The sequence below is a fragment of the Nerophis ophidion genome, linkage group LG01, assembly GCF_033978795.1.
Source record: "Nerophis ophidion isolate RoL-2023_Sa linkage group LG01, RoL_Noph_v1.0, whole genome shotgun sequence".
NCBI classification, from domain to species: domain Eukaryota; kingdom Metazoa; phylum Chordata; class Actinopteri; order Syngnathiformes; family Syngnathidae; genus Nerophis; species Nerophis ophidion.
The window spans coordinates 87,136,248-87,162,601 of record NC_084611.1 but is presented as its reverse complement, the minus strand read 5'-3'; the positions used below and the strand labels follow the sequence as shown (position 1 = coordinate 87,162,601).

General features: G+C 33.0%; 1 protein-coding gene across 5 annotated transcripts in view; it reads right to left on the bottom strand.

The window, feature by feature from the left end:
• zgc:92360 (uncharacterized protein LOC436988 homolog) overlaps positions 1 to 26,354 on the bottom strand; it is a 48,142-nt gene that overhangs the window by 3,936 nt on the left and 17,852 nt on the right. For 4 of the 5 annotated variants that reach the window (XM_061914500.1, XM_061914519.1, XM_061914510.1 and 1 more), the window contains exons 5-12: positions 18,980 to 19,110; positions 14,402 to 14,493; positions 9,270 to 9,352; positions 9,098 to 9,210; positions 7,328 to 7,474; positions 7,165 to 7,248; positions 7,036 to 7,098; positions 308 to 379 (exon numbers count right to left, since the gene is read on the bottom strand). In XM_061914500.1, the coding sequence (XP_061770484.1) occupies positions 308 to 379; positions 7,036 to 7,098; positions 7,165 to 7,248; positions 7,328 to 7,474; positions 9,098 to 9,210; positions 9,270 to 9,352; positions 14,402 to 14,493; positions 18,980 to 19,110 (785 nt within the window). The remainder of the gene's footprint in view (positions 1 to 307; positions 380 to 7,035; positions 7,099 to 7,164; positions 7,249 to 7,327; positions 7,475 to 9,097; positions 9,211 to 9,269; positions 9,353 to 14,401; positions 14,494 to 18,979; positions 19,111 to 26,354) is intronic. The other variant, XM_061914534.1, reaches the window with a different exon arrangement.

Sequence of the window (26,354 nt, the reverse complement as noted above, 5' to 3'; positions counted from 1 at the left end):
AAAAATAAAACTAAAAAAAAAAGATTAATAAAATGAACAATCAAATAAATACATAAATTAAACCATAAAATAAAATAAAATGAAATAAATAATGAATACAAATGTGTTAAGACATTAAGATAAACAAATAAAATAAAAAAAATTAAATTAAAGAGAAATAAGATGAAAAAAATCATATCAAATTAATAAGAAAAAGAAAAATCAAATAAAACAAAATTAGGGTAAATAAATGATGACAAGTGTGAGATTGTTAGTGTATTTAATGTGTGTGTGTGTATGTGTGTGTGTGTGGGTATAACTGTCCTACCAGTGGGTCTTTGTAGTACATGAGTCGTCTCTGGTCCAAAGTGAACCATCGCTTCTTGAAGCCTTCTGTTTGCTACACAAAGATACAAAAGACACATTTAGACCCACAAAAGCACGCACGCACACACACACTTGAGACCAACAACAAAGGCATCATTGTGTTTGTTTTCCTTCCTGTTGGACCTGTTGTTGGTCATGTGACCACACTGTCTGGGTCACTTCTAGCTGCCAATCAAAACTCCACATGATCATCGTCATAAAAGCTCTTTTTGCGTTGGATCTCTTTAAAAACGGTGTACCTAATGATGAGTCCAGTCCCTCTTGCCTGCTTATAAAAGTATATTGCTGAAAAACTATTGACAATGTGAAAAATGTGTCGTTTTTATCAAGTCAGCGACATTTAATCTGAACGCCTCACAGAACAACTTTCTTTTCCCTCGCACGTTTATTCCATCTTTTATTTCACACCTGGACGGCTGACATGTTCATCAAACGCTCGCTATCAAAGAGCAGGAAGCTTTTTGTGTGCAATGTTTGATGCTCTTGTTCGCCAGCGAGTCCTTTTTTAGGTCCACTGTACCACTGGCATCACGGATGGCAGTATAAAGACTTTATCCCCTAATAAATGCAGTATTTTACCATCAAAGATCCTCTATATTTGCTGTTTTTGATGACCTAACGCATAAGAAAACCTATGATAGTCGAGTCAAAGATTCTCTAAATGTCAAAGAAGTGCTTTGCTGTTTTTGAGGATCGCCAACAAAAAACACTAATCAATGATCCTCTAGAAATGAGTGGATTTCTCCGCGTTTTTTAAGTAAGTATTTAAAACATGTTAGCCAAAGATGAACGATATGACAGAAGTGCTTTGCTGTTTTTAAAGGCCTACTGCGAAAATATGTTTGTCAAAGAATCTCCAAATGTGAAGGAAGCGCACTGCTGTTTTTAACAATTTACTGCAAAAACAACAATAATCTTGCTGTTTTTTGGGACATGTTGCTAAAACGTACGTCAAAGTTCCTCTATATGAAAGCGCTATCTGCTGTTTTTGAGGACCTACTGCAAAAATATGCTAGTCAAATATACTCTAAATGTGAGAGAAATACTCTGCTGTTTTTAATGATCTAGTGCAAAAACAACACTCTTCTGGTCCAAAATTATCTAAATGTGAAAGAAGTGCACTGCTGTTTTTAACAATTTACTGCAAAACAACAACAATCTTGCTGTTTTTGGGACATGTTTCTAAAACGTACGTCAAAGTTCTTCTATATGAAAGCGCTATCTGCTGTTTTTGAGGACATACTGCGAAAATATGCTAGTCAAATATACTCTTAATGTGAGAGAAGTACTCTGCTGTTTTTAATGATCTAGTGCAAAAACAACACTCTTCTGGTCAAAAATTCTCTAATGTGAAATAAGTGCACTGCTGTTTTTAATAATTTACTGCAAAAACAACAACAATCTTGCTGTTTTTTGGGACATGTTGCCAAAACGTACGTCAAAGTTCCTCTATATGAAAGCGCAATCTGCTGTTTTTGAGGACCCACTGCGAAAATATGCTGGTCAAATATAATCTAAATGTGAGAGAAGTACTCTGCTGTTTTTAATGATCTAGTGCAAAAACAACACTCTTCTGGTCAAAAATGATCTAAATGTGAAATAAGTGCACTGCTGTTTTTAACAATTTACTGCAAAAACAACAACAATCTTGCTGTTTTTTGGGACATGTTGCTAAAACGTACGTCAAAGTTCCTCTATATGAAAGCGCTATCTGCTGTTTTTGAGGACCTACTGCAAAAATATGCTAGTCAAATATACTCTAAATGTGAGAGAAATACTCTGCTGTTTTTAATGATCTAGTGCAAAAACAACACTCTTCTGGTCAAAAATTCTCTAAATGGGAAAGAAGTGCACTGCTGTTTTTAACAATTGACTGCAATAACAACAACAATCTTGCTGTTTTTTGAGACATGTTTCTAAAACGTATGTCAAAGTTCCTCTATATGAAAGCGCTATCTGCTGTTTTTGAGGACATACTGCAAAAATATGCTAGTCAAATATACTCTTAATGTGAGAGAAGTACTCTGCTGTTTTTAATGATCTAGTGCAAAAACAACACTCTTCTGGTCAAAAATTCTCTAAATGTGAAAGAAGGGCACTGCTGTTTTTAACAATTTACTGCAAAAACAACAACAATCTTGCTGTTTTTTGGGACATGTTGCTAAAACGTCTGTTGCTAAAACGTACGTCAAAGTTCCTCTATATGAAAGCGCTATCTGCTGTTTTTGAGGACCTACTGCGAAAATATGCTAGTCAAATATCTTCTAAATGTGAGAGAAGTACTCTGCTGTTTTTAATTATTTACTGCAACAAAAACCAACACTCTTCAACAATATTCCATATGAAGGGAGTTATGCTGTTTTTGGAACATGTGGCGAAAACGCACGTCAAAGATCCTCTATATGAAAGAGCAATCTGCTGTTTTTGAGGACCTACTGCGAAAATGTCCTAGTCAAATGTTCTCTGAATGTGAAAATAAGTACTCTGTTGTTTTTAATGATCTACCACAAAAACAACACTTTTTAACAATCTAATACATAACAGGAGTTATGCTGTTTTTTGGAACATGTTGCAAAAACGCATGACAAGGTCCTCTATATGAAAGACAAATCTACTGTTTTTGAGGACCTACTGCGAAAATGTCAAAGATTCTCTAAATGTGAAAGAAGTATTCTGCTATTTTTAATGATCTCGTGAAAAACCCAACACACTTCAACAATATTCTACATAACAGGAGTTATGATGTTATTTTGGACTGCGAAAATGTGCAAGTCAAAGATCCTCTGAATGCTAAAGAACAACTCTGCTGTTTTTAATGATCTAGTGAAAAACCCAACACCTTAATATTCTATATTAAAAAAAGTTATGCTGTTTTTTGGAACATGTTGCGAAAACGCACGTCAAAGATCCCTTATATGAAAGAGCAATCTGCTGTTTTTGAGGACCTAGTGCAAAAATGTGCTAGCCAAATATTCTCTGAATGTGAAAATAAGTACTCTGCTGTTTTTAATGATCTACTACAAAAAAACAACAACACTTTTTAACAACTATCTACATAACAGAAGTTATGCTGTTTTTTGGAATATGTTGCTAAAACCCATGTCAAAGATCCTCTATATGAAAGAGCAATTTGCTGTTTTTTAGGACCTACCACGAAAATGTGCTAGTCAAATATTCTCTGAATGTGAAAATAAGTGCTCTGTTGTTTTTAATGATCTACTGCAAAACCAACAACACTTTTTAATAATTTTCTACATAACAGGAGTTATGCTGTTTTTTGGAACATGTTGCTAAAACGCACGTCAGAGATCCTCTATATGAAAGAGCAATCTGCTGTTTTTAGGACCTACCACGAAAATGTGCTAGCCAAATATTCTCTGAATGTGAAAATAAGTACTCTGCTGTTTTTAATGATCTACTACAAAAAAACAACAACACTTTTTAACAACTATCTACATAACAGAAGTTATGCTGTTTTTTGGAATATGTTGCTAAAACCCATGTCAAAGATCCTCTATATGAAAGAGCAATTTGCTGTTTTTTAGGACCTACCACGAAAATGTGCTAGTCAAATATTCCCTGAATGTGAAAATAAGTGCTCTGTTGTTTTTAATGATCTACTGCAAAACCAACAACACTTTTTAACAATCTTCTACATAACAGCAGTTATGCTGTTTTTTGGAACATGTTGCTAAAACGCATGACAAAGATCCTCTATATGAAAGAGAAATCTGCTGTTTTTGAGGACCTACTGCGAAAATGTCAAAGATTCTCTCAATTTGAAAGAAGTATTCTGCCATTTTTAATGATCTCGTGAAAAAAACAACACACTTCAACAATATTGTACATAACAGAAGTTATGATGTTATTTGGGACTGCGAAAATGTGCAAGTCAAAGATCCTCTGAATGCTAAAGAACAACTCTGCTTTTTTTAATGATCTAGTGAAAAACCCAACACCTTAATATTCTATATTAAAAAAAGTTATGCTGTTTTTTGGAACATGTTGCGAAAACGCACGTCAAAGACCCCTTATATGAAAGAGCAATCTGCTGTTTTTGAGGAGCCACTGCAAAAATGTGCTAGTCAAAGGTCCTCTAAAAGTGACAAAAGTACTCTTTTGTTTTTAATGATCTCGTGAAAAAAACAACAACACTTTTTAATAATTTTCTACATAACAGAAGTTATGCTGTTTTTGGAACATGTTGTCAGAGATCCTCTATATGAAAGAGCAATCTGCTGTTTTTAGGACCTACCACAAAAATGTGCTAGTCAAATATTCTCTGAATGTGGAAATAAGTACTCTGCTGTTTTTAATGATCTACTGCAAAAAACAATAACACTTTTAACAATCTTCTACATAACAGAAGTTATGCTGTTTTTTGGAATATGTTGCTAAAACCCATGTCAAAGATCCTCTATATGAAAGAGCAATTTGCTGTTTTTTAGGACCGACCACGAAAATGTGCTAGTCAAATATTCTCTGAATGTGAAAATAAGTACTCTGCTGTTTTTAATGATCTACTGCAAAAAAACAACAACACTTTTTAACAATCTTCTACATAAAAAAAAGTTATGCTGTTTTTTGGAATATGTTGCTAAAACCCATGTCAAAGATCCTCTATATTAAAGAGCAATTTGCTGTTTTTTAGGACCTACCACGAAAATGTGCTAGTCAAATATTCTCTGAATGTGAAAATAAGTACTCTGCTGTTTTCAATGATCTACTACAAAACAACAACAACACTTTTTAACAATCTTCTACATAACAGAAGTTATCCAGTTTTTTGGAATATGTTGCTAAAACACACGTCAGAGATCCTCTATATGAAAGAACAATCTGCTGTTTTTTAGGACCTACCACGAAAATGTGCTAGTCAAATATTCTCTGAATGCTAAAGAACTACTCTGCTGTTTTTAATGATCTAGTGAAAAACCCAACACCTTAATATTCTACATTAAAAAGTTATGCTGTTTTTTGGAACATGTTGCGAAAACGCACGTCAAAGATCCCTTATATGAAAGAGCAATCTGCTGTTTTTGAAGACTTACTGCAAAAATGTGCTAGTCAAAGATCCTCTAAAAGTGAAAGAAGTACTCTTCTGTTTTTAATGATCTCGTGAAAAAAACAACACTTTTTAATAATTTTATACATAACAGAAGTTATGCTGTTTTTTGGAATATGTTGCTAAAACCCACGTCAAAGATCCTCTATATGAAAGAGCAATTTGCTGTTTTTTAGGACCTACCACAAAAATGTGCTAGTCAAATATTCTCTGAATGTGAAAATAAGTACTCTGCTGTTTTTAATGATCTACTACAAAAAAAACAACAACACTTTTTAACAATCTTCTACATAACAGAAGTTATGCAGTTTTTTGGAATATGTTGCTAAAACCCATGTCAAAGATCCTCTATATGAAAGAGCAATTTGCTGTTTTTGAGGACCTACTGCGAAAATGTCCTAGTCAAATGTTCTCTGAATGTGAAAATAAGTACTCTGCTGTTTTTAATTATCTACTACAAAAAAAACAACACCACTTTTTAACAACCAGCATAACAGAAGTTATGCTGTTTTTGGAATATGTTGCTAAAACCCATGTCAAAGATCCTCTATATGAAAGAGCAATTTGCTGTTTTTTAGGACCTACCACGAAAATGTGCTAGTCAAATATTCTCTGAATGTGAAAATAAGTACTCTGCTGTTTTTAATGATCTACTACAAAACAACAACAACACTTTTTAACAATCTTTTACATAACAGAAGTTATGCTGTTTTTTGGAATATGTTGCTAAAACCCATGTCAAAGATCCTCTATATGAAAGAGCAATTTGCTGTTTTTTAGGACCTACCACGAAAATGTGCTAGTCAAATATTCTCTGAATGTGAAAATAAGTACTCTGCTGTTTTTAATGATCTACTACAAAAAAAACAACACTTTTTAACAATCTTCTAAATAACAGAAGTTATGCTGTTTTTTGGAACATGTTGCTAAAATGCACGTCAGAGATCCTCTATATGAAAGAACAATCTGCTGTTTTTTAGGACCTACCACGAAAATGTGCTAGTCAAATATTCTCTGAATGCTAAAGAACTACTCTGCTCTTTTTAATGATCTAGTGAAAAACCCAACACCTTAATATTCTACATTAAAAAAGTTATGCTGCTTTTTGGAACATGTTGCGAAAACGCACATCAAAGATCCCTTATAAGAAAGACCAATCTGCTGTTTTTGAGGACCTACTGCAAAAATGTGCTAGTCAAAAATCCTCTAAAAGTGAAAGAAGTACTCTTCTGTTTTTAATGATCTCGTGAAAAAAACAACACTTTTTAACAATCTTCTACATAACAGAAGTTATGCTGTTTTTTGGAATATGTTGCTAAAATCCATGTCAAACATCCTCTATATGAAATAGCAATTTGCTGTTTTTTAGGACCTACCACGAAAATTTTCTAGTCAAATATTATCTGAATGTGAAAATAAGTACTCTGCTGTTTTTAATGATCTACTACAAAAAAACTACAACACTTTTTAACAATCTTCTACATAACAGAAGGTATGCTGTTTTTTGGAACATGTTGCTAAAACCCATGTCAAAGATCCTCTATATGAAAGAGCAATCTGCTGTTTTTGAGGATTGTGCTCCACTGCAGAGGACAAAGACCTACCCTAGGGCCGGTCTTCTCCATGTATCCTTCCTTCAGGAAGTTGCGTGTGAGTTTGGGCACCAGCTGAGGCACAAAAAGACACAAAGTGACGCCCCCACAGAAAGACTCCGGAAGAGTTTTTGTGCTGACCTCAGCGTCGCTGGCTCCAGGGAAGGCCACCTTCAGGTAGTGGAGCTGAACCGCCCGGATGGAGTTGAACCAGTCCACGATGTCCTGGATGAGCGAGGTGAGAAGGTCATGAAAGGTAAGAAGCACGGCGGCGACGCCCCCTCCAGCTCCCCGCCAGGCGGACCTTGCCGTTGTCGTGGTAGAGGAAGATGTTGCGGGTGTTGTAGTCTTTGAGGTACGTGATCTGCATGCCGTTGTGGTGTCCGATCTTCTCGGGCTGGAAGGTGGCGTTGATGGAGTCCACTTTGATCACCGCCTTGGGTTCTTTGGCCTGCAGGGGGCGCACCGCAACGTTACTTCTTCTTACACTTGAAAGGCAGTTAAACATGATAGCGTGTGCATTAAAATCTTTATGATGGCCACAGTTTGACCCTGGAACTGATTATTTACACAGTTCCTTTACATTCCTGTAGACATTATTTGTGAATTTGAAGTATTTGTTTGATTTGAAAGAATGGTGAAATGTTCTTGAACAGAAGATGATATTACCACCACATGAATGTTAACTTTGACAAAAGTTGTAATGTCTGGAAGTTGTCATTCGACCTTTTTCACATTTCAGTAACTTTTTTTTAATTTAATTGATTTGTCCCACCCATTGTTTAAAATGTATTTAATTTTTTTTTTCATTCAGTTTAGTTTTATATGATCAGATTTGCATTTTTTCTATACGTTTTTATTAATAATATTATTTATTAAATTTTAATTTCATTATATTTTTTTATTTATTTATAAAAACAAACATTTATTACATTTATTTATTTTATTTATATTTTTATTATACATTTTTATATTTTATTTAATTAATTGTTCTTTATTTTTAAAGTATTATTATTTGTAGATCTTTTCTTCTATGTACTTAATTTATTCAATTCAATTATATATATATATATATATAATATATATATGAAAATATATATGTATATATATTATATACATATATATGACTATATATATGTGTGTATATATATATATACATTCATTTATATATACATATATATATATATATATATATATATATATATGTATATATATACATATATTAAATACAATTAATTACAAATAACACATGTGTATTTATATATATATATATACATGTATAAATATATATATATATATATATACATATATATATACATATGTTATTTGTATTTAATTGTATTTAACTTTCAAATATTATTATTCATATGTATTTTTTTCATATATATGACTATATATATTTGTATATATATATATATATATTCATATATATGTATGTATATATATACATATATTAAATACAATTAATTACAAATAACACGTGTATGTATATATATATATATATATGTGTGTATATATGAATATATATATATATATATATATATATAAATATATATATATATATATATACATACATATGTTATTTGTATTTAACTTTCAAATATTATTATTCATATGTATTTTTTTTAGCAACCTCAAAAACATAAAACACTTTATTCCAGTATATTTTATTCATTTATTTACCTTTTATACATAACATTATTTATTGGATTTGTTTTGAATTTATTTATAAATTTTATTGCATTTAATAATATATACATATTTACACACACACATACATATCTTATGTCATTTGTGTTTATTTATTAGATAGTTTTATTTAACTTTCAATTATTATCACTTATATTTCATCCATATCTATTTTTTTTCCGCCGACCTAAAAGACATAAAACACTTTATTCCAGGATCTTTTAGAAGGTCGTCTTTGACATTTACACAAACGTGTGCATTAAAATACGACTTGTTTTAATGGATTGAAAATAAATGTTCAAATATTTTCATTTTAGTGCGCCAAAAGATATAAAGCCAGCATTTACTGCAGTGTGTGTGTGTGTATGTGTGTGTGTGTGCGTACGTCATATTTGGTGAAGTATTTGAGCGTTCCCTCCACCGCTGAAAGGACAAAACGCCTGCTGAGAAACTGCCCGTTGTCCCGCCCTCTTTTCATCAAGGCGCCGTCTCGAGTATCTGCAAGAGCAAAGGTCAGTGTGTAGTGTGTGTGTGTGTGCGTGTGTGTGTTATCGTGCCTTGCTCGTATGTAAACTTCCATTCAGGATTAGTGAACTCCTTGCGCTCGTACTTGGCTCGGATCCACTGCTCTTTGAGCACCCTGAACACACACAAACACGCCTTGTAACACATTGGAGTTGAGTTAGCACACACACACTTTGTTCATAAATTCAACCAAAATTCATCAAACTGACGCAAATTAAATTGAAAAAAATTACTCCAAAATGAAGTAGAAATAAATGGAAAAATGTAAACAAAACAAAACTCATCGTTACCAAAGCAAAATGAACTAAATATAAACTTCATCAAATAAATGTATTCAGGTAAAAAAACTGAACAAAACCAAACTGATCTAAAAAGAACCAAACTAAAATAATCTTTAGATAAAATTACACTGAAATATAGTAAAATTAAGTTAATAAACCAATTAAAGCAACAGCAAACGATACTTGTCTAAACTGGAACAAAACCGATCAAGCTAAAACAAATACAATTATTATAAAATAAAATAAACCAAAGTAAACAGAAATAAACACAATGAAACCAAAAAAAAAGTAAAACACTGACTAAATATACTAGACCAAACTCGTCCAAAGAAAACTAAAAGGTGAATCTAAACAAATTGACTGGTCATTGTGAACCGAAATAAACAAAACTAAATCAAACTAAATAAACAACAGTTAAACCAAAGGTAAAAACATCTGAACCCAAACTCATTTAAAACAAACAAAAATAGACACACAAATAAAACAAGACAAAATCAAAATTACCACCACACTAAAGTAAACCAAATTTAATTAATCTGATTAAACCAAACTAAACCAAATTTGACCAAAATAAACTAAATTAATTTGAATTAAACCAAAATAAACCTGACACATCTGATTAAACCAAAAATAAACTGGATTTGACCAAAATAAACAAAACTAAATTAAACCAAAATAAACCACACAAATCTGACTAAATAAAAATAAAAATAACCACATTAATTTAAACCAAAATAAACTAAACTCAACTAAATTCTACCAGAATAAACTAAACTTAATTGAATCAAACCAAAATAAACCAAACACATCTGATTAAACAAAAATAAACTAAACTAAATTTGACCGTAATAAACTAAACTATATCGAATTAAAACAAATTAAACTGAACAAATCTGATTAAACCGAAATAAACCAAATTTGACCAAAATAAACTAAATTAAATTGAATTTAACCAGAATAAACCTAATAAATCTGATCAAACCAAAAATAAACTGGATTTGACCAAAATAAACAAAACTAAATTAAACCAAAATAAACCAAACAAATGACTAAACCAAAATAAAAATAACCACATTAATTTAAACCAAAATAAACTAAACTCAACTAAATTCTACCAGAATAAACTAAACTTAATTAAATGAAACCAAAATAAACCAAACACATCTGATTAAACAAAAATAAACGAAACTAAATTTGACCGTAATAAACTAAACTGTATCAAATTAAAACAAATTAAACCGAACAAATCTGATTAAACCGAAATAAACTGAATTTGACCAAAATAAACACAACTAAATGAAACCAAAATAAACTAAACTACATTAATTTAATCCAAAATAAACTAAATTAAATTGAATTAAACCAAAATATACCTAACAAATCTGATTAAACCAAAAATAAACTGGATTTGACCAAAATAAACAAAACTAAATTAAACCAAAATAAACCACACAAATCTGACTAAATAAAAATAACCACATTAATTTAAACCAAAATAAACTAAACTCAACTAAATTCTACCAGAATAAACTAAACTTAATTAAGTCAAACCAAAATAAACCAAACACATCTGATTAAACAAAAATAAAATAAACTAAATTTGACCGTAATAAACTAAACTATATCGAATTAAAACAGATTAAAATGAAAAAATCTGATTAAACCAAAATAAACCAAATTTGACCAAAATAAACTAAATTAAATTGAATTAAACCAAAATAAACCTAACAAATCTGAATAAACCAAAAATAAACTAGATTTGACCAAAATAAACAAAACTAAATTAAACCAAACAAATCTGACTAAACCAAAATAAAAATAACCACATTAATTTAAAACAAAATAAACTAAACTCAACTAAATTCTACCAGAATAAACTAAACTTAATTAAATCAAACCAAAATAAACCAAACACATCTGATTAAACAAAATAAACTAAACTAAATTTGATCGTAATAAACTAAACTATATCTAATTAAAACTGATTAAACTGAACAAATCTAATTAAACAGAAATAAACCAAATTTGACCAAAATAAACAAAACTAAATTAAACCAAAATAAACCAAACAAATCTGACTAAACCAAAATAAAAATAACCACATTAATTTAAACCAAAATAAACTAAACTCAACTAAATTCTACCAGAATAAACTAAACTTAATTAAATCAAACCAAAATAAACCAAACACATCTGATTGAACAAAAATAAACTAAACTAAATGTGACCGTAATAAACTAAACTATATCGAATTAAAACAAATTAAAATGAACAAATCTGATTAAACCGAAATAAACTGAATTTTATCAAAATAAACACCACTAAATTAAACCAAAATAAACTAAACTACATTAAATTAATCCAAAATAAACTCAACTGAAAAAAATTAAACCAAAATAAAGTAAACCAAATTTGACCAAAATAAACTAAATTAAATTGAATTAAACCAAAATAAACCTAACAAATCTGATTAAACCAAAAATAAACTAGACTTGACCAAAATAAACAAAACTAAATCAAACCAAAATAAACCAAACAAATCTGACCAAACCAAAATAAAAATAACCACATTAATTTAAACCAAAATAAACTAAACTAAACTCTACCAGAGTAACTAAACTTAATTAAATCAAACCAAAATAAACCGAACACATCTGATTAAACAAAAATAAACTAAACTAAATTTGACCGTAATAAACTAAACTATACCGAATTAAAACAAATTAAACTGAACAAATCTGATTAAACCGAAATAAACCAAATTTGACCAAATTAAACTAAATTAAATTGAATTAAACCAAAATAAACCTAACAAATCTGATTAAACCAAAAATAAACTAGATTTGACCAAAATAAACAAAACTAAATTAAACCAAAATAAACCAAACAAATCTGACTGAACCAAAATAAAAATAACCACATTAATTTAAACCAAAATAAACTAAACTCAACTAAATGCTATCAGAATAAACTAAACTTAATTAAATCAAACCAAAATAAACCAAACACATCTGATTAAACACAAATAAACTAAACTAAATTTGACTGTAATAAACTGAACTAAATCGAATTAAAACAAATTAAACTGAACAAATCTGATTAAACCAAAATAAACTGAATTTTACCAAAATAAACATAACTAAATTAAACCAAAATAAACTAAACTACATTAATTTAATCCAAAATGAACTCAACTCAACAAAATTAAACCAAAGTAAACCAAAATAAAGTAAACTAAATTTGACCAAAATAAAGTAAACTAAATTTGACCGTAATAAACTAAACTATATCGAATTAAAACAAATTAAACTGAACAAATGTGATAAAATCGAAATAAACTGAATTTGACCAAAATAAACATAACTAAATTAAACCAAAATAAACTAAATTACATTAATTTAATCCAAAATAAACTCAAATCAACAAAATTAAACCAAAATAAAGTAAACTAAATTTGACAAAAATAAAGTCAACTAAATTTGACCGTAATAAACTACACTATATCGAATTAAAACAAATTAAACTGAACAAATGTGATTAAACCGAAATAAACTGAATTTGACCAAAATAAACACAACTAAATTAAACCAAAATAAACTAAACTACATTAATTTAATCCAAAATAAACTCAACTCAACAAAATTAAACCAAAGTAAACCAAAAAAAAGTAAATTAAATTTGACCAAAATAAAGTCAACTAAATTGGCCGTAATAAACTAAACTTTATCGAATTAAAACAAATTAAACTGAACAAATGTGATTAAATCAAAATAAACTGAATTTGACCAAAATAAACACAACTAAATTAAACCAAAATAAACTAATCTACATTGATTTAATCCAAAATAAACTCAACTCAACAAAATTAAACCAAAATAAACCAAAATAAAGTAAACTAAATTTGACCAAAATAAAGTCAACTAAATTTGACCGTAATAAACTAAACTATATCGAATTAAAACAAATTGAACTGAACAAATGGGATTAAACCGAAATAAACTGAATTTGACCAAAATAAACACAACTAAATTAAACCAAAATAAACTAATCTACATTAATTTAATCCAAAATAAACTCAACTCAACAAAATTAAACCAAAATAAACCAAAATAAAGTAAAATAAATTTGACCAGAATAAAGTCAATTTGATCAAAATAAAGTCAACTAAATTTGACCGTAATAAACTAAACTATATCGAAATAACACAAATTAAACTGAAAAAATGTGATTAAACCGAAATAAACTAAATTAAACCAAAATAAACTAATCTACATTGATTTAATCCAAAATAAACTCAACTCAACAAAATTTAACCAAAATAAAGTAAACTAAATTTGACCAAAATAAAGACAACTAAATTTGACCATAATAAACTAAAATATATCGAATTAAAACAAATTAAACCGAAATAAACTGAATTTGACCAAAATAAACGCAACTAAATTAAACCAAAATAAACTAATCTACATCAATTTAATCCAAAATAAACTCAACTCAACAAAATTAAACCAAAATAAAGTAAACTAAATTTGACCAAAATAAAGTCAACTAAATTTGACCAAAATAAAGTCAACTAAATTTGACCGTAATAAACTAAACTATATCGAATTAAAACAAATTAAACTGAACAAATGTGATTAAACCGAAATAAACTGAATCTGACCAAAATAAACACAGGTAAATTAAACCAAAATAAACTAATCTACATTAATTTAATCCAAAATAAACTCAAATCAACAAAATTAAACCAAAATAAAGTAAACTAAATTTGACCAGAATAAAGTCAACTAAATTTGGACCAAAATAAAATCAACTAAATTCAACACAATGAAATCAAAGGTAAAAAAAGGTAAACCAAAGCGAGACAAAGTAATCCAACTCACTGGCAGTCTCTATGAGAAGGTTTGTAGTAATAAACGGGGACGGCCGCCTCGTATTTTCTCTTCATCAGCTCGTTACCGTGATCTGCCATGAACTGACAACAAAAACAACAACAAACATCAGTAATTACTGTCAACTCCGGACTAAGAGCCGCTACTCTTTTCCTACGCTTTGAACCCCTCGGCTTATAAAACGGTTGCCGCTAATTTATGGATTTGCATTTTCCAAAAAGAACACCAGCATTGACAGTAAAAAAGGTGTGTTATTGTTTGTGCTACGGTGCCCGCTTCTGGACCAGTGGGGTGAACCCCTACAGTGTTTCCTGCCGTTTAAAATTTTGAACCGGAAGTAGAAGTGCCATTTTTTTTTGATTGATTGAAACTTGTATTAGTATATTGCACAGTACAGTACATATTCCATACAATTGACCACTAAACGGTAACACCCGAATAAGTCTTTCAACTTGTTTAAGTCGGGGTCCACGTTAATCAATTCCGTCTTCCAGCCGTCCATGGCGTTCCTACCCGTACGGATTCTTCATTCATCACCCCAAGCAACGTTTGCAAGTTTTACAATACAACTAAAACTATTCTTACTTAGTAAAGCGTCCCGTGTGTGACGTCTGTAAGAGTTTTTTTCATGCATATTTGTACGTGCTGTCGTGATGAGGCGCCGTTAGCATTAGCTAATATGCTAACATGTTTACAAGTGTCTGTGTTGGTGTTATTACCTTACATCGGCATTCTTTTTGTTAATCCACCAAAACGTCACCGTGGAGTTATTGAGTCCGTTTGGCGGATTGGAGACGACTTCTGTTTTGTTGGATCAGCCGTTTTACTGCCTTGTTACAGACACTAACTATTTGACAGTATTGTATTGTACAGTATTTTGTATATTGTACAGGATTGCTTATTATTGTTTATTGGATAGTAGTTTATTTATTTAAATTCTTATTTTTATGTTCATTACTTCTTGTGTCATTTATTTTTATCCCATATTTGTTCCAACTACCGCACCTTAAGTTGGAGTCCTCAATCTTGTTATATGCAAATCTAATGACAAGAAATTCTATTTTATTCTATTCATGCTAGCATATTTGTGTATTAGGGTTACCCTAACCCTAATCCTGACCCTAACCTAACCCCCTAATGTATTTGTGTAACCCTAAAAAAATCACAGCTCGGGATACACAATGTTATGTTCGTATGTTTATGTTTTAAGTTAGCATTTCTAAGTTAGCATTTTAGCACATTTTGATCATTTAAACCAAACATGTATGGGTTTTGAAGACATACCTCCATCTTGCCAGTGTATTAACTGTTTTCATTAACAAGCTATCGTTTGCTAACGATAAATATTTTTTTATGTCGAAATGTTGACATTAACCGTTAGCACGCTTGCTAACAGTTTATGTTAAAATTTTTGGTAAATGTATTCGTATAGCCCTGCGATGAGGTAGCGACTTGTTTAGGGTGTACACCGCCTTCCGCCCGATTGTAGCTGAGATAGGCACCAGCGCCCCCAAAGGGAATATGCGGTAGAAAATGGATGAATGTATTCGTATATGGCGTTTCTACTCGTACGGAATCTTCATCCATCGCTCCCAGCCATGTTTCTAAATTTTACAATACAACTAAAACAATTTTTATTTACTAAACTGCCCACGTGTGATGTTTATAGGGGTGTTTTCATGCTTTCATAATGTAATCAAGCTAGCGTCGTTAGCATTAGCTAATATGCTAACACGTTTACAAGTGTCTGTGTTGGTATTATTAACTTACAATGGCATTATTTTTGTATCTTTCAGTAAATTCACCAAAATGTTGAGTTATTGAGTCTGTTTAGTGGGTCCATGACGATGACTTCTGTTTTGTTGGATCAGCCGTTTTCCTGCCTTTTTACGGACACTATGTATGCTAGCATTTTTGGTAAATGTATTTGTATAACCCTAAAAAAAAATCATGGCTTTTGATGAACAGTGTCATGTTAGTATGTTAACTTTTTAAGCTAGCATGCAGCTGAGATAAGCTCCAGCACCCCCCGCGAACCGAATAGGGACAAGCGGTAGAAATTGGATGGATGGACGGAAAAGTACCGAAATTTTAGCACATTTTGATCATTTATAACAGTAAATGTATACGTATTTGGCATTTCTACTCGTACGGAATCTTCATCCATCGCTCCAAGCCATGTTTCTAAGTTTTACAATACAACTAAAACAATTTTTATTTACTAAACTGCCCATGTGTGATGTCTGTAGGAGTGTTTTCATGTTATCGTAAGGCAATCAAGCTAGCGTTGTTAGCATTAGCTAATGTGCTAACACGTTTACAAGTGTCTGTGTTTGTATTATTAACTTACAACGGCATTCTTTTTGTATTGTTTCAAAAAAATCACCAAAATGTCACCGTGGAGTAATTTAGTCTGTTTAGTGGGTCCATGACGATGACTTCTGTTTTGTTGGATCAGCCGTTTTACTACCTTGTGTGTATGCTAGCATTTTTGGTAAATGTATTTGTATAACCCTAAAAAAAATCATTGCTTTTGATGAACAGTGTCATTATAGTATGTTAACTTTTTAAGCTAGCATGCAGCTGAGATAAGCTCCAGCACCCCCCGCGACCCCAATAGGGACAAGCGGTAGAAATGGATGGATGGGCGGAAAAGTACCGAAATTTTAGCACATTTTGATCATTTAAACTAAAAACGTATGGCTTTTGAAGACATTCCTCCATCTTGCAAGTGTACTAACGGTTGTCATTAACACGCTATTGTTAGCATGCTAACAGTAAATGTATACGTATATGGCGTTTCTACTCGTACGAAATCTTCATCCATCGCTCCCAGCCATGTTTCTAAGTTTTACAATACAACTAAAACAATTTTTATTTACTAAACTGCCCATGTGTGATGTCTGTAGAAGTGTTTTCATGCTATCGTAAGGCAATCAAGCTAGCGTTGTTAGCATTAGCTAATATGCTAACATGTATACGAGTTGCCGTGTTAGTATTATTAACGTAAACGTCACCGTGGAGTTATTCAGTCTGTTTAGCTGATTGGAGAGCTAGCTTTCGCAGCTAGTGGGTCCATGGCAATGGCTTCTGTTTTGTTGGATCAGCCGTTTTACTGCCTTGTTACGGACACTATGTATGCTAGCATTTTTGGTAAATGTATTTGTATAACCCTAAAAAAAAAATCATTGCTTTTGATGAACAGTGTCATGTTAGTATGTTAACTTTTTAAGCTAGCATGCAGCTGAGATAAGCTCCAGCACCACCCGCGAACCCAATAGGGACAAGCGGTAGAAAAATGGATGGATGGACGGAAAAGTACCGAAATTTTAGCACATTTTAATAATTTAAACTAAAAACGTATGGCTTTTGAAGACATTCCTCCATCTTGCAAGTGTACTAACGGTTGTCATTAACACGCTATTGTTAGCATGCTAACAGTAAATGTATACGTATATGGCGTTTCTACTCGTACGAAATCTTCATCCATCGCTCCCAGCCATGTTTCTAAGTTTTACAATACAACTAAAACAATTTTTATTTACTAAACTGCCCATGTGTGATGTCTGTAGAAGTGTTTTCATGCTATCGTAAGGCAATCAAGCTAGCGTTGTTAGCATTAGCTAATATGCTAACATGTATACGAGTTGCCGTGTTAGTATTATTAACGTAAACGTCACCGTGGAGTTATTCAGTCTGTTTAGCTGATTGGAGAGCTAGCTTTCGCAGCTAGTGGGTCCATGGCAATGGCTTCTGTTTTGTTGGATCAGCCGTTTTACTGCCTTGTTACGGACACTATGTATGCTAGCATTTTTGGTAAATGTATTTGTATAACCCTAAAAAAAAAATCATTGCTTTTGATGAACAGTGTCATGTTAGTATGTTAACTTTTTAAGCTAGCATGCAGCTGAGATAAGCTCCAGCACCACCCGCGAACCCAATAGGGACAAGCGGTAGAAAAATGGATGGATGGACGGAAAAGTACCGAAATTTTAGCACATTTTAATAATTTAAACTAAAAACGTATGGCTTTTGAAGACATTCCTCCATCTTGCAAGTGTACTAACGGTTGTCATTAACACGCTATTGTTAGCATGCTAACAGTAAATGTATACGTATATGGCGTTTCTACTCGTACGAAATCTTCATCCATCGCTCCCAGCCATGTTTCTAAGTTTTACAATACAACTAAAACAATTTTTATTTACTAAACTGCCATGTGTGATGTCTGTAGAAGTGTTTTCATGCTATCGTAAGGCAATCAAGCTAGCGTTGTTAGCATTAGCTAATATGCTAACATGTATACGAGTTGCCGTGTTAGTATTATTAGTTATTGAGTCTGTTTAGCTGATTGGAGAGCTAGCTTTCGCAGCTAGTGGGTCCATGACGATGGCTTCTGTTTTGTTGGATCACCCGTTTTACTGCCTTATTAAAGGCACCGTTTGGAAACAATTAAGGTATGTAAGTAAACATTTCCCAATAATAAGTCATTTCACACAGCGTACATCTGCGACGGCGAATAAAACACGCTAGCTTCGTCGCTACGTTCCCTCCCGTCGCCTGCCTCACCTGCACCTCGTGGTCCTCCCAGTGGGACAGACTCAGCGACTTCACCTTGCTGACTTCGGGGATGTTGCGGTGGATCCCCGAGCACGCCAGGCAGATGAAGACGCCCAGCGAGGTGGAACTCCAGTCCGGGTCTGCGCAGAGGGAACAGGAACAGTTGTTGACTTTTCAACCGTCTGAAAAAACCTCTTTGGTGGAACTGCTTGTTCGTTTTTTTTTTTTTTTTTTTTTTGTAAAATATGCTCCGAAATGAAAAATGTGAGATGGCGTTCTGTCTGCAGCACTTTAAAGGCCTACTGAAATGAGATTTTCTCATTTAAACGGGGATAGCAGGTCCATTCTATGTGTCATACTTGATCATTTCGCGATATTGCCGTATTTTTGCTGAAAGGATTTAGTAGAGAACATCCACGATAAAGTTTGCAACTTTTGGTTGCTAATAAAAAAGCCTTGCCTGTACCGGAAGTAGCAGACGATGTGCGCGTGACGTCACGGGTTGTGGAGCTCCTCGCATTGTTTACAATCATAGCCAGCAGCAGCTAGAGCTATTCGGACCGAGAAAGCGACGAGTTCCGCATTAATTTGAGCGAGGATGAAATATTTGTGGATGAGGAAAGTTAGAGTGAAGCACACAAAAAAAAAGGGAAAAAAGAAAAGGCAATGGCAGTGTGAGCGATTCAGATGTTATTAGACACATTTACTATGATAAATGATAAATGGGTTGTACTTGTATAGTAGCGCTTTTCTACCTTTAAGGTACTCAAAGCGCTTTGACACTACTTCCGCATTTACCCATTCACACACTGATGGAGGGAGCTGCCATGCAAGGCGCTAACCAGCACCCATCAGGAGCAAGGGTGAAGTGTCTTGCTCAGGACACAACGGACGTGGCGAGGTTGGTACTAGGTGGGGATTGAACCAGGGACCCTCGGGTTGCGCACGGCCACTCTCCCCCTGCGCCACGCCGTCCCAGGATAATTCTGGAAAATCCCTTATCTGCTTATTGTGTTAATAGTGTTTTAGTGAGATTATAAAGTCGTACCTGAAAGTCGGAGGGCTGCGGTGAACGCCAGTGTCTCCGGGCGGTTTAGCTCGGTTGGTAGAGTGGCCGTGCCAGCAACTTGAGGGTTGCAGGTTCGATCCCCGCTTCCGCCATCCTCGTCACTGCCGTCGTGTCCTTGGGCAAGACACTTTACCCACCGGCTCCCAGTGCCACCCACACTGGTTTGAATGTAACTTAGATATTGGGTTTCACTATGTAAAGCGCTTTGAGTCACTAGAGAAAAGGCGCTATATAAATATAATTCACTTCACTTCTGAGAGAAGCCAATGGAGTAGCCAAGATCGCAGCTGCCTTTTCGACAGCTACAGGAGGAGGTCGCATAATCCACTCAAGTCTGCGGTAAGAGCCGACTTAATATCACAATTTTCCCATCCAAAACCTTGCTGGTTGACGTAGAGAAACATGTTCGCTTGACCCAATTGTTTTAAAGCCTCACAACAAACAAAGAAACACCGGCTGTGTTTCGGTGCTAAAGGCAGCTGCAATCCACCAACAGCATTCTTCTTTGACGTCTCCATTATTCATTGAACAAATTGCAAAAGATTCAGCAACACAGATGTCCAAATTACTGCGATGAAGAGACAACTTTTAGCCGTAAGTGATGCTGAGAGACGCCACAAACACGCATCAACATACGTGTCATCATTCCGCAACGTTTTCAATAATAAACTCCGCGGGAAATTTAAAATTGCAATTTAGTAAACTAAAAAGGCCGTATTGGCATGTGTTGCAATGTTAATATTTCATCATTGATATATAAACTATCAGACTGCGTGGGTTTCAGTAGGACTTTAAACTTCGTTCTTATCTTGCGAAGAAGAACGTTATCTCGGCTCGGAAGAAGGCCGCATTCCTTAAAGTAAACAAACCAGATGAGAAGATTTATCTAAGGGTTTTATCTAAGATGCGTGCTAACTGTTTCTATGCCATCATGCTAACATTAGCATGCTAACGTTTAAAGCAGGGGTCACCAACCTTTTTGAAAGCAAGAGCTACTTCTTGGGTACTGATTAATGCGAAGGGCTACCAGTTTGATACACACTTAAATAAATTGCCAAAAATAGCCAATTTGCTCAATTTACCTTTAATAAATAAATCTAGATATACAAAAAATGGGTATTTTTGTCTGTCATTCCGTTGTACATTTTTTTTCCTTTCACGGAAGGTTTTTTTGTAGAGAATAAATGATGAAAACACACTTAATTGAACGATTTAAAAGAGGAGAAAACATGAACAAAATGAAAATACAATTTTGAAACATAGTTTATCTTCAATTTCGACTCTTTAAAATTCAAAATTCAACCAAATAAAATGAAGAGAAAAACTAGCTAATTCGAATCTTTTGGAAAAAATAAAAAACAATTTTTAATGGAAAATCATTAGTAATTTTTTCCTGATTAAGATTAATTTTAGAATTTTGATGACATGTTTTAAATAGGTTAAAATCCAACCTGCACTTTGTTGGAATATATAACAAATTGGACCAAGTTATATCAATCATTATTTCTTCAAGATTTTCCAGAACAAAATTTTTTTTAAGAAATTCAAAAGACCTTGAAATAAGATTTAAATTTGATTCTACAGATTTTCTAGATTTGCCAGAATAATTTTTGGGGAATTTTATTCATAATAAGTTTGAAGAAATATTTCACAAATATTCTTCGTCGAAAAAACAGAAGCTAAAATGAAGAATTAGATTAAAATGTATTTATTATTCTTTACAATAAAAAAAAAAATACTTGAAAATTGATATAAATTGTCAGGAAAGAAAAGGAAGGAACTTAAAAGGTAAAAAAGGTATATGTGTTTAAAAATCCTAAAATAATTTTTAAGGTTGTATTTTTTCTCTAAAATTGTCTTTCTGAAAGTTATAAGAAGCAAAGTAAAAAAATAAATGAATTTATTTAAACAAGTGAAGACCAAGTCTTTAAAATATTTTCTTCGATTTCCAAATTTGAGTTTTGTCTCTCTCAGAATTAAAAATGTCGAGCAAAGCGAGACCAGCTTGCTAGTAAATAAATAAAATGAAAAAAAATAGAGGCGGCTCACTGGTAAGTGCTGCTATTTGAGCTATTTTTAGAACAGGCCAGCGGGCGACTCATCTGGTCCTTACGGGCACCGCGTTGGTGACCCCTGCTTTAAAGCTAGCATTTTAGCTCATTTCAAACACAAACCAAAAATGAATGGGTTTTGAGTCATGTCTTCAGCTGATGTTAGCATGCTAACGTTTTATGCTAGCAATTGAAAAATAACGGTTATCGATATTTGGCGCTATCTTAGAAGTATGCTAAGATCTCCGATATTAGCACGCCGACATTGACATGCTAACTATTTATGATATCATTTTCGGTATAACCCCCCCCAAAAAATCACGGCTTTTGATACACTGTGTCTTGTTAGCATGTTAACGTTTTGAGCTAGCATTTTAGCTCATTTTGATCACAAAGCAAAAATAATGGGTTTTGAGTCATGCCTCAATCTTGCAAGTGTACTATCTGTTCCCATTATGACACGCTAACGTTAGCACGCTAATGTTAGCATGCCAACGTTTTATGCTAGCAATTTAACAAACTATCTTCATTTAAACATAAAAATAATGGCTATTGATATTTGGCGCCATCTTAGCAGTATGCCGAGATGTCCAATATTAGCATGCTAACATTGACATGCTAACTATTTATGCTATCATTCATCGTTTAGAGTCATGCCTCCGTCTTGCAAGTGTACTAACTGTTCCCATTACGACACGCTAACGTTAGCATGCTAACGTTTTATGCTAGCAATTTAACAAAGCGTATTCATCTAAACATAAAAATAACGGCTATCGATATTTGGCACCATCTTAGAAGTATGCTAAGATCTCCGATATTAGCATGCTGACATTGACATGCTAACTATTTATGATAGCATTTTCGGTACAACCCCCGCCCCGAAAAAGTCATGGCTTTTGATACACGGTGTCTTGTTAGCATGTTAACGTTTTGAGCTAGCATTTTAGCTAATTTTGATCACAAAGCAAAAATAATGGGTTTTAAGTCATGCCTCAATCTTGCAAGTGTACTATCTGTTCCCATTATGACATGCTAATGTTAGCACGCTAATGTTAGTATGCTAACGTTTTATGCTAGCATTTTGACAAATCGTATTTTTTTTAACATAAAAATAACTGTTATCGATATTTGGCGCTATCTTAGACGTATGCTAAGATCTCCGATATTAGCATGCTGACAATGACATGCTAACTATTTATGATAGCATTTTTGGTATAACCCAATAAAAATTATGGCTTTTGATACACGGTGTCTTGTTAGCATGTTAGCGTTTTGAGCTAGCATTTTAGCTCATTTTGATCACAAAGCAAAAATAATGGGTTTTAAGTCGAGCCTCAATCTTGCAAGTGTACTATCTGTTCCCATTATGACACGCTAACGTTAGCACGCAAATGTTAGCATGCTAACGTTTTATTCTAGCATTTTGACAAATCGTATTTTTTTAAACATAAAAATAACTGTTATCGATATTTGGCACCATCTTAGAAGTATGCTAAGATCTCCGATATTAGCATGCTGACATTGACATGCTAACTATTTATGATAGCATTTTCGGTATAACCCCCCCCCCAAAAAATCACGGCTTTTGATACACGGTATCTTGTTAGCATGTTAACGTTTTGAGCTAGCATTTTAGCTCATTTTGATCACAAAGCAAAAATAATGGGTGTTAAGTCATGCCTCAATCTTGCAAAGTGTACTATCTGTTCCCATTATGACACGCTAACGTTAGCACGCTAATGTTAGCATGCTAACGTTTTATGCTAACAATTTTTACAAATCGTATTTTTTTAAACATAAAAATAACTGTTATCGATATTTGGCGCCATCTTAGAAGTATGCTAAGATCTCCGATATTAGCATGCTGACAATGACATGCTAACTATTTATGATAGCATTTTTGGTATAACCCAATAAAAATGATGGCTTTTGATACACGGTGTCTTCTTAGTATGCTAACGTTTTGAGCTAGCATTTGAGCTTATTTTGATCACAAAGCAAAAATACTTGCTTTTGATACTTAGCGTCACATAAGAAATATGCTATCTTTTCCTCGCCATCATGCTAACATTAGCGTGTTAACATTTTAAGCTAGCATTTCAACACATTTTGATCGTTTAAAACAAAAAAATCATAGCTTTTGAGACACGCCTCCTCTTGCAAGTGTACTAACTGCTTCTATTATAACAAGCTAACATTAGCATGCTAACAGTTTACGTCAACATTTTTGGTTAATGTATTCGCATATCCCTAAAAGTAATTATGGCTTTCGATACTTGGTGTCGTCTAAGATACTTGCTAACTTTTCCTGTCATCATGCTAACATTAGCATGTTAACATCTGAAGCTAGCATTTGAGCTTATTTTGATCATTTGAACCTACAATTAATGTGTTTGAAGAAGTATACTAACCGTTACAGTTACCACAATCTTACTGTAGCATGCTAATGTTTTATACTAGCATTCTAACACATTTTTAGAAGTAAGCATTTTAGCTAAGGTTGTATGTTTAAACCTGAAGATCCTGGATTTTGATACTTAACACCATATAAGAAGTATGTCAGCATCTCTTATGTTAGCATGTTAACGTGCTAAAATTTTAAGCTACCATTTATGGTAAATGTATTGGTATAGCCTTGAAAAAAATCACAGCTTTTGATACTTAGCGTAACGTAAGAGACATGCTAACTTTTCCTCGCCATCATGCTAACATTAGCGTGTTAACATTTTAAGCTAGCATTTCAACACATTTTGATCGTTTAAAACCAAAAAATCATAGCTTTTGAGACACGCCTCCTCTTGCAAGTGTACTAACTGCTTCTATTATTACAAGCTAACATTAGCATGCTAACAGTTTACGACAACATTTTTGCTTAATGTATTCGCATATCCCTAAAAGTAATTATGGCTTTCGATACTTGGTGTCGTATAAGATACTTGCTAACTTTTCCTACGTCATCATGCTAACATTAGCATGTTAACATCTGAAGCTAGCATTTGAGCTTATTTTGATCATTTGAACCTACAATTAATGTCTTTTAAGAAGTATACTAACCGTTACAGTTACCACAAGCTTACTGTAGCATGCTAATGTTTTATACTAGCATTCTAACACATTTTTAGAAGTATGCATTTTAGCTAAGGTTGTATGTTTAAACCTGAAGATCCTGGATTTTGATACTTAACACCATATACGAAGTATGCCAGCATCTCTTATGTCAGCATGTTAACGTGCTAAAATTTTAAGCTACCATTTATGGTAAATGTATTGGTATAGCCTTGAAAAAAAATAACAGCTTTTGATACTTAGCGTCACGTAAGAGGCATGCTAACATTTCCTCACCGTCATGCTAACATTAGCGTGTTAACATTTTAAGCTAGCATTTCAACACATTTTGATCGTTTAAAACCAAAAAATCATAGCTTTTGAGACACGCCTCTTCTTGCAAGTGTACTAACTGTTTCCATTATAACAAGCTAACATTAGCATGCTAACAGTTTACGTCAACATTTTTGGTTAATGTATTCGCATATCCCTAAAAGTAATTATGGCTTTCGATAATTGGTGTCGTCTAAGATACTTGCTAACTTTTCCTATGTCATCATGCTAAAATTAGCATGTTCACATCTGAAGCTAGCATTTGAGCTTATTTTGATCATTTGAACCTACAATTAATGTGTTTGAAGAAGTATACTAACTGTTCAAGTTACCACAAGCTTACTGTAGCATGCACAGCTTTTGATACTTAGCGTCACGTAAGAGACATGCTAACTTTTCCTCGCCATCATGCTAACATTAGCGTGTTAACATTTTACGCTAGCATTTCAACACATTTTGATCGTTTAAAACAACAAAAAAAGGAAATCATGGTTTTTAAAACACACCTCCTCTTGCAAGTGTACTAACTGCTAACATTAGCATGCTAAAATTTTCATGCTAACATTAGCGTGTTATAATGGCCCATAGTGACACCTAGGGGACAGTAGGATGTCTTGCACACCACAAAGGCTCTAATCACAGCCGTTGGAAGCTACATATAAAAGGAGGTTGCCTACAGCCACAAGTCAAATAAAAATGAGTTGTTTGTCAAACTAAATAGTGTGGCGTCCTCCACATGCCAACAAAGACCAAGTGGAGAAGGCCGAGGGCGTGTGCAGCGTGTCCCGACTCGCACGGACGTCTCCACCTGAAGCCTCCACGTCGCAAAAAAACAACAAAAAAGAAAAACCTCACACACAACTCCAGTGTGTGTTTCTACCTGGTG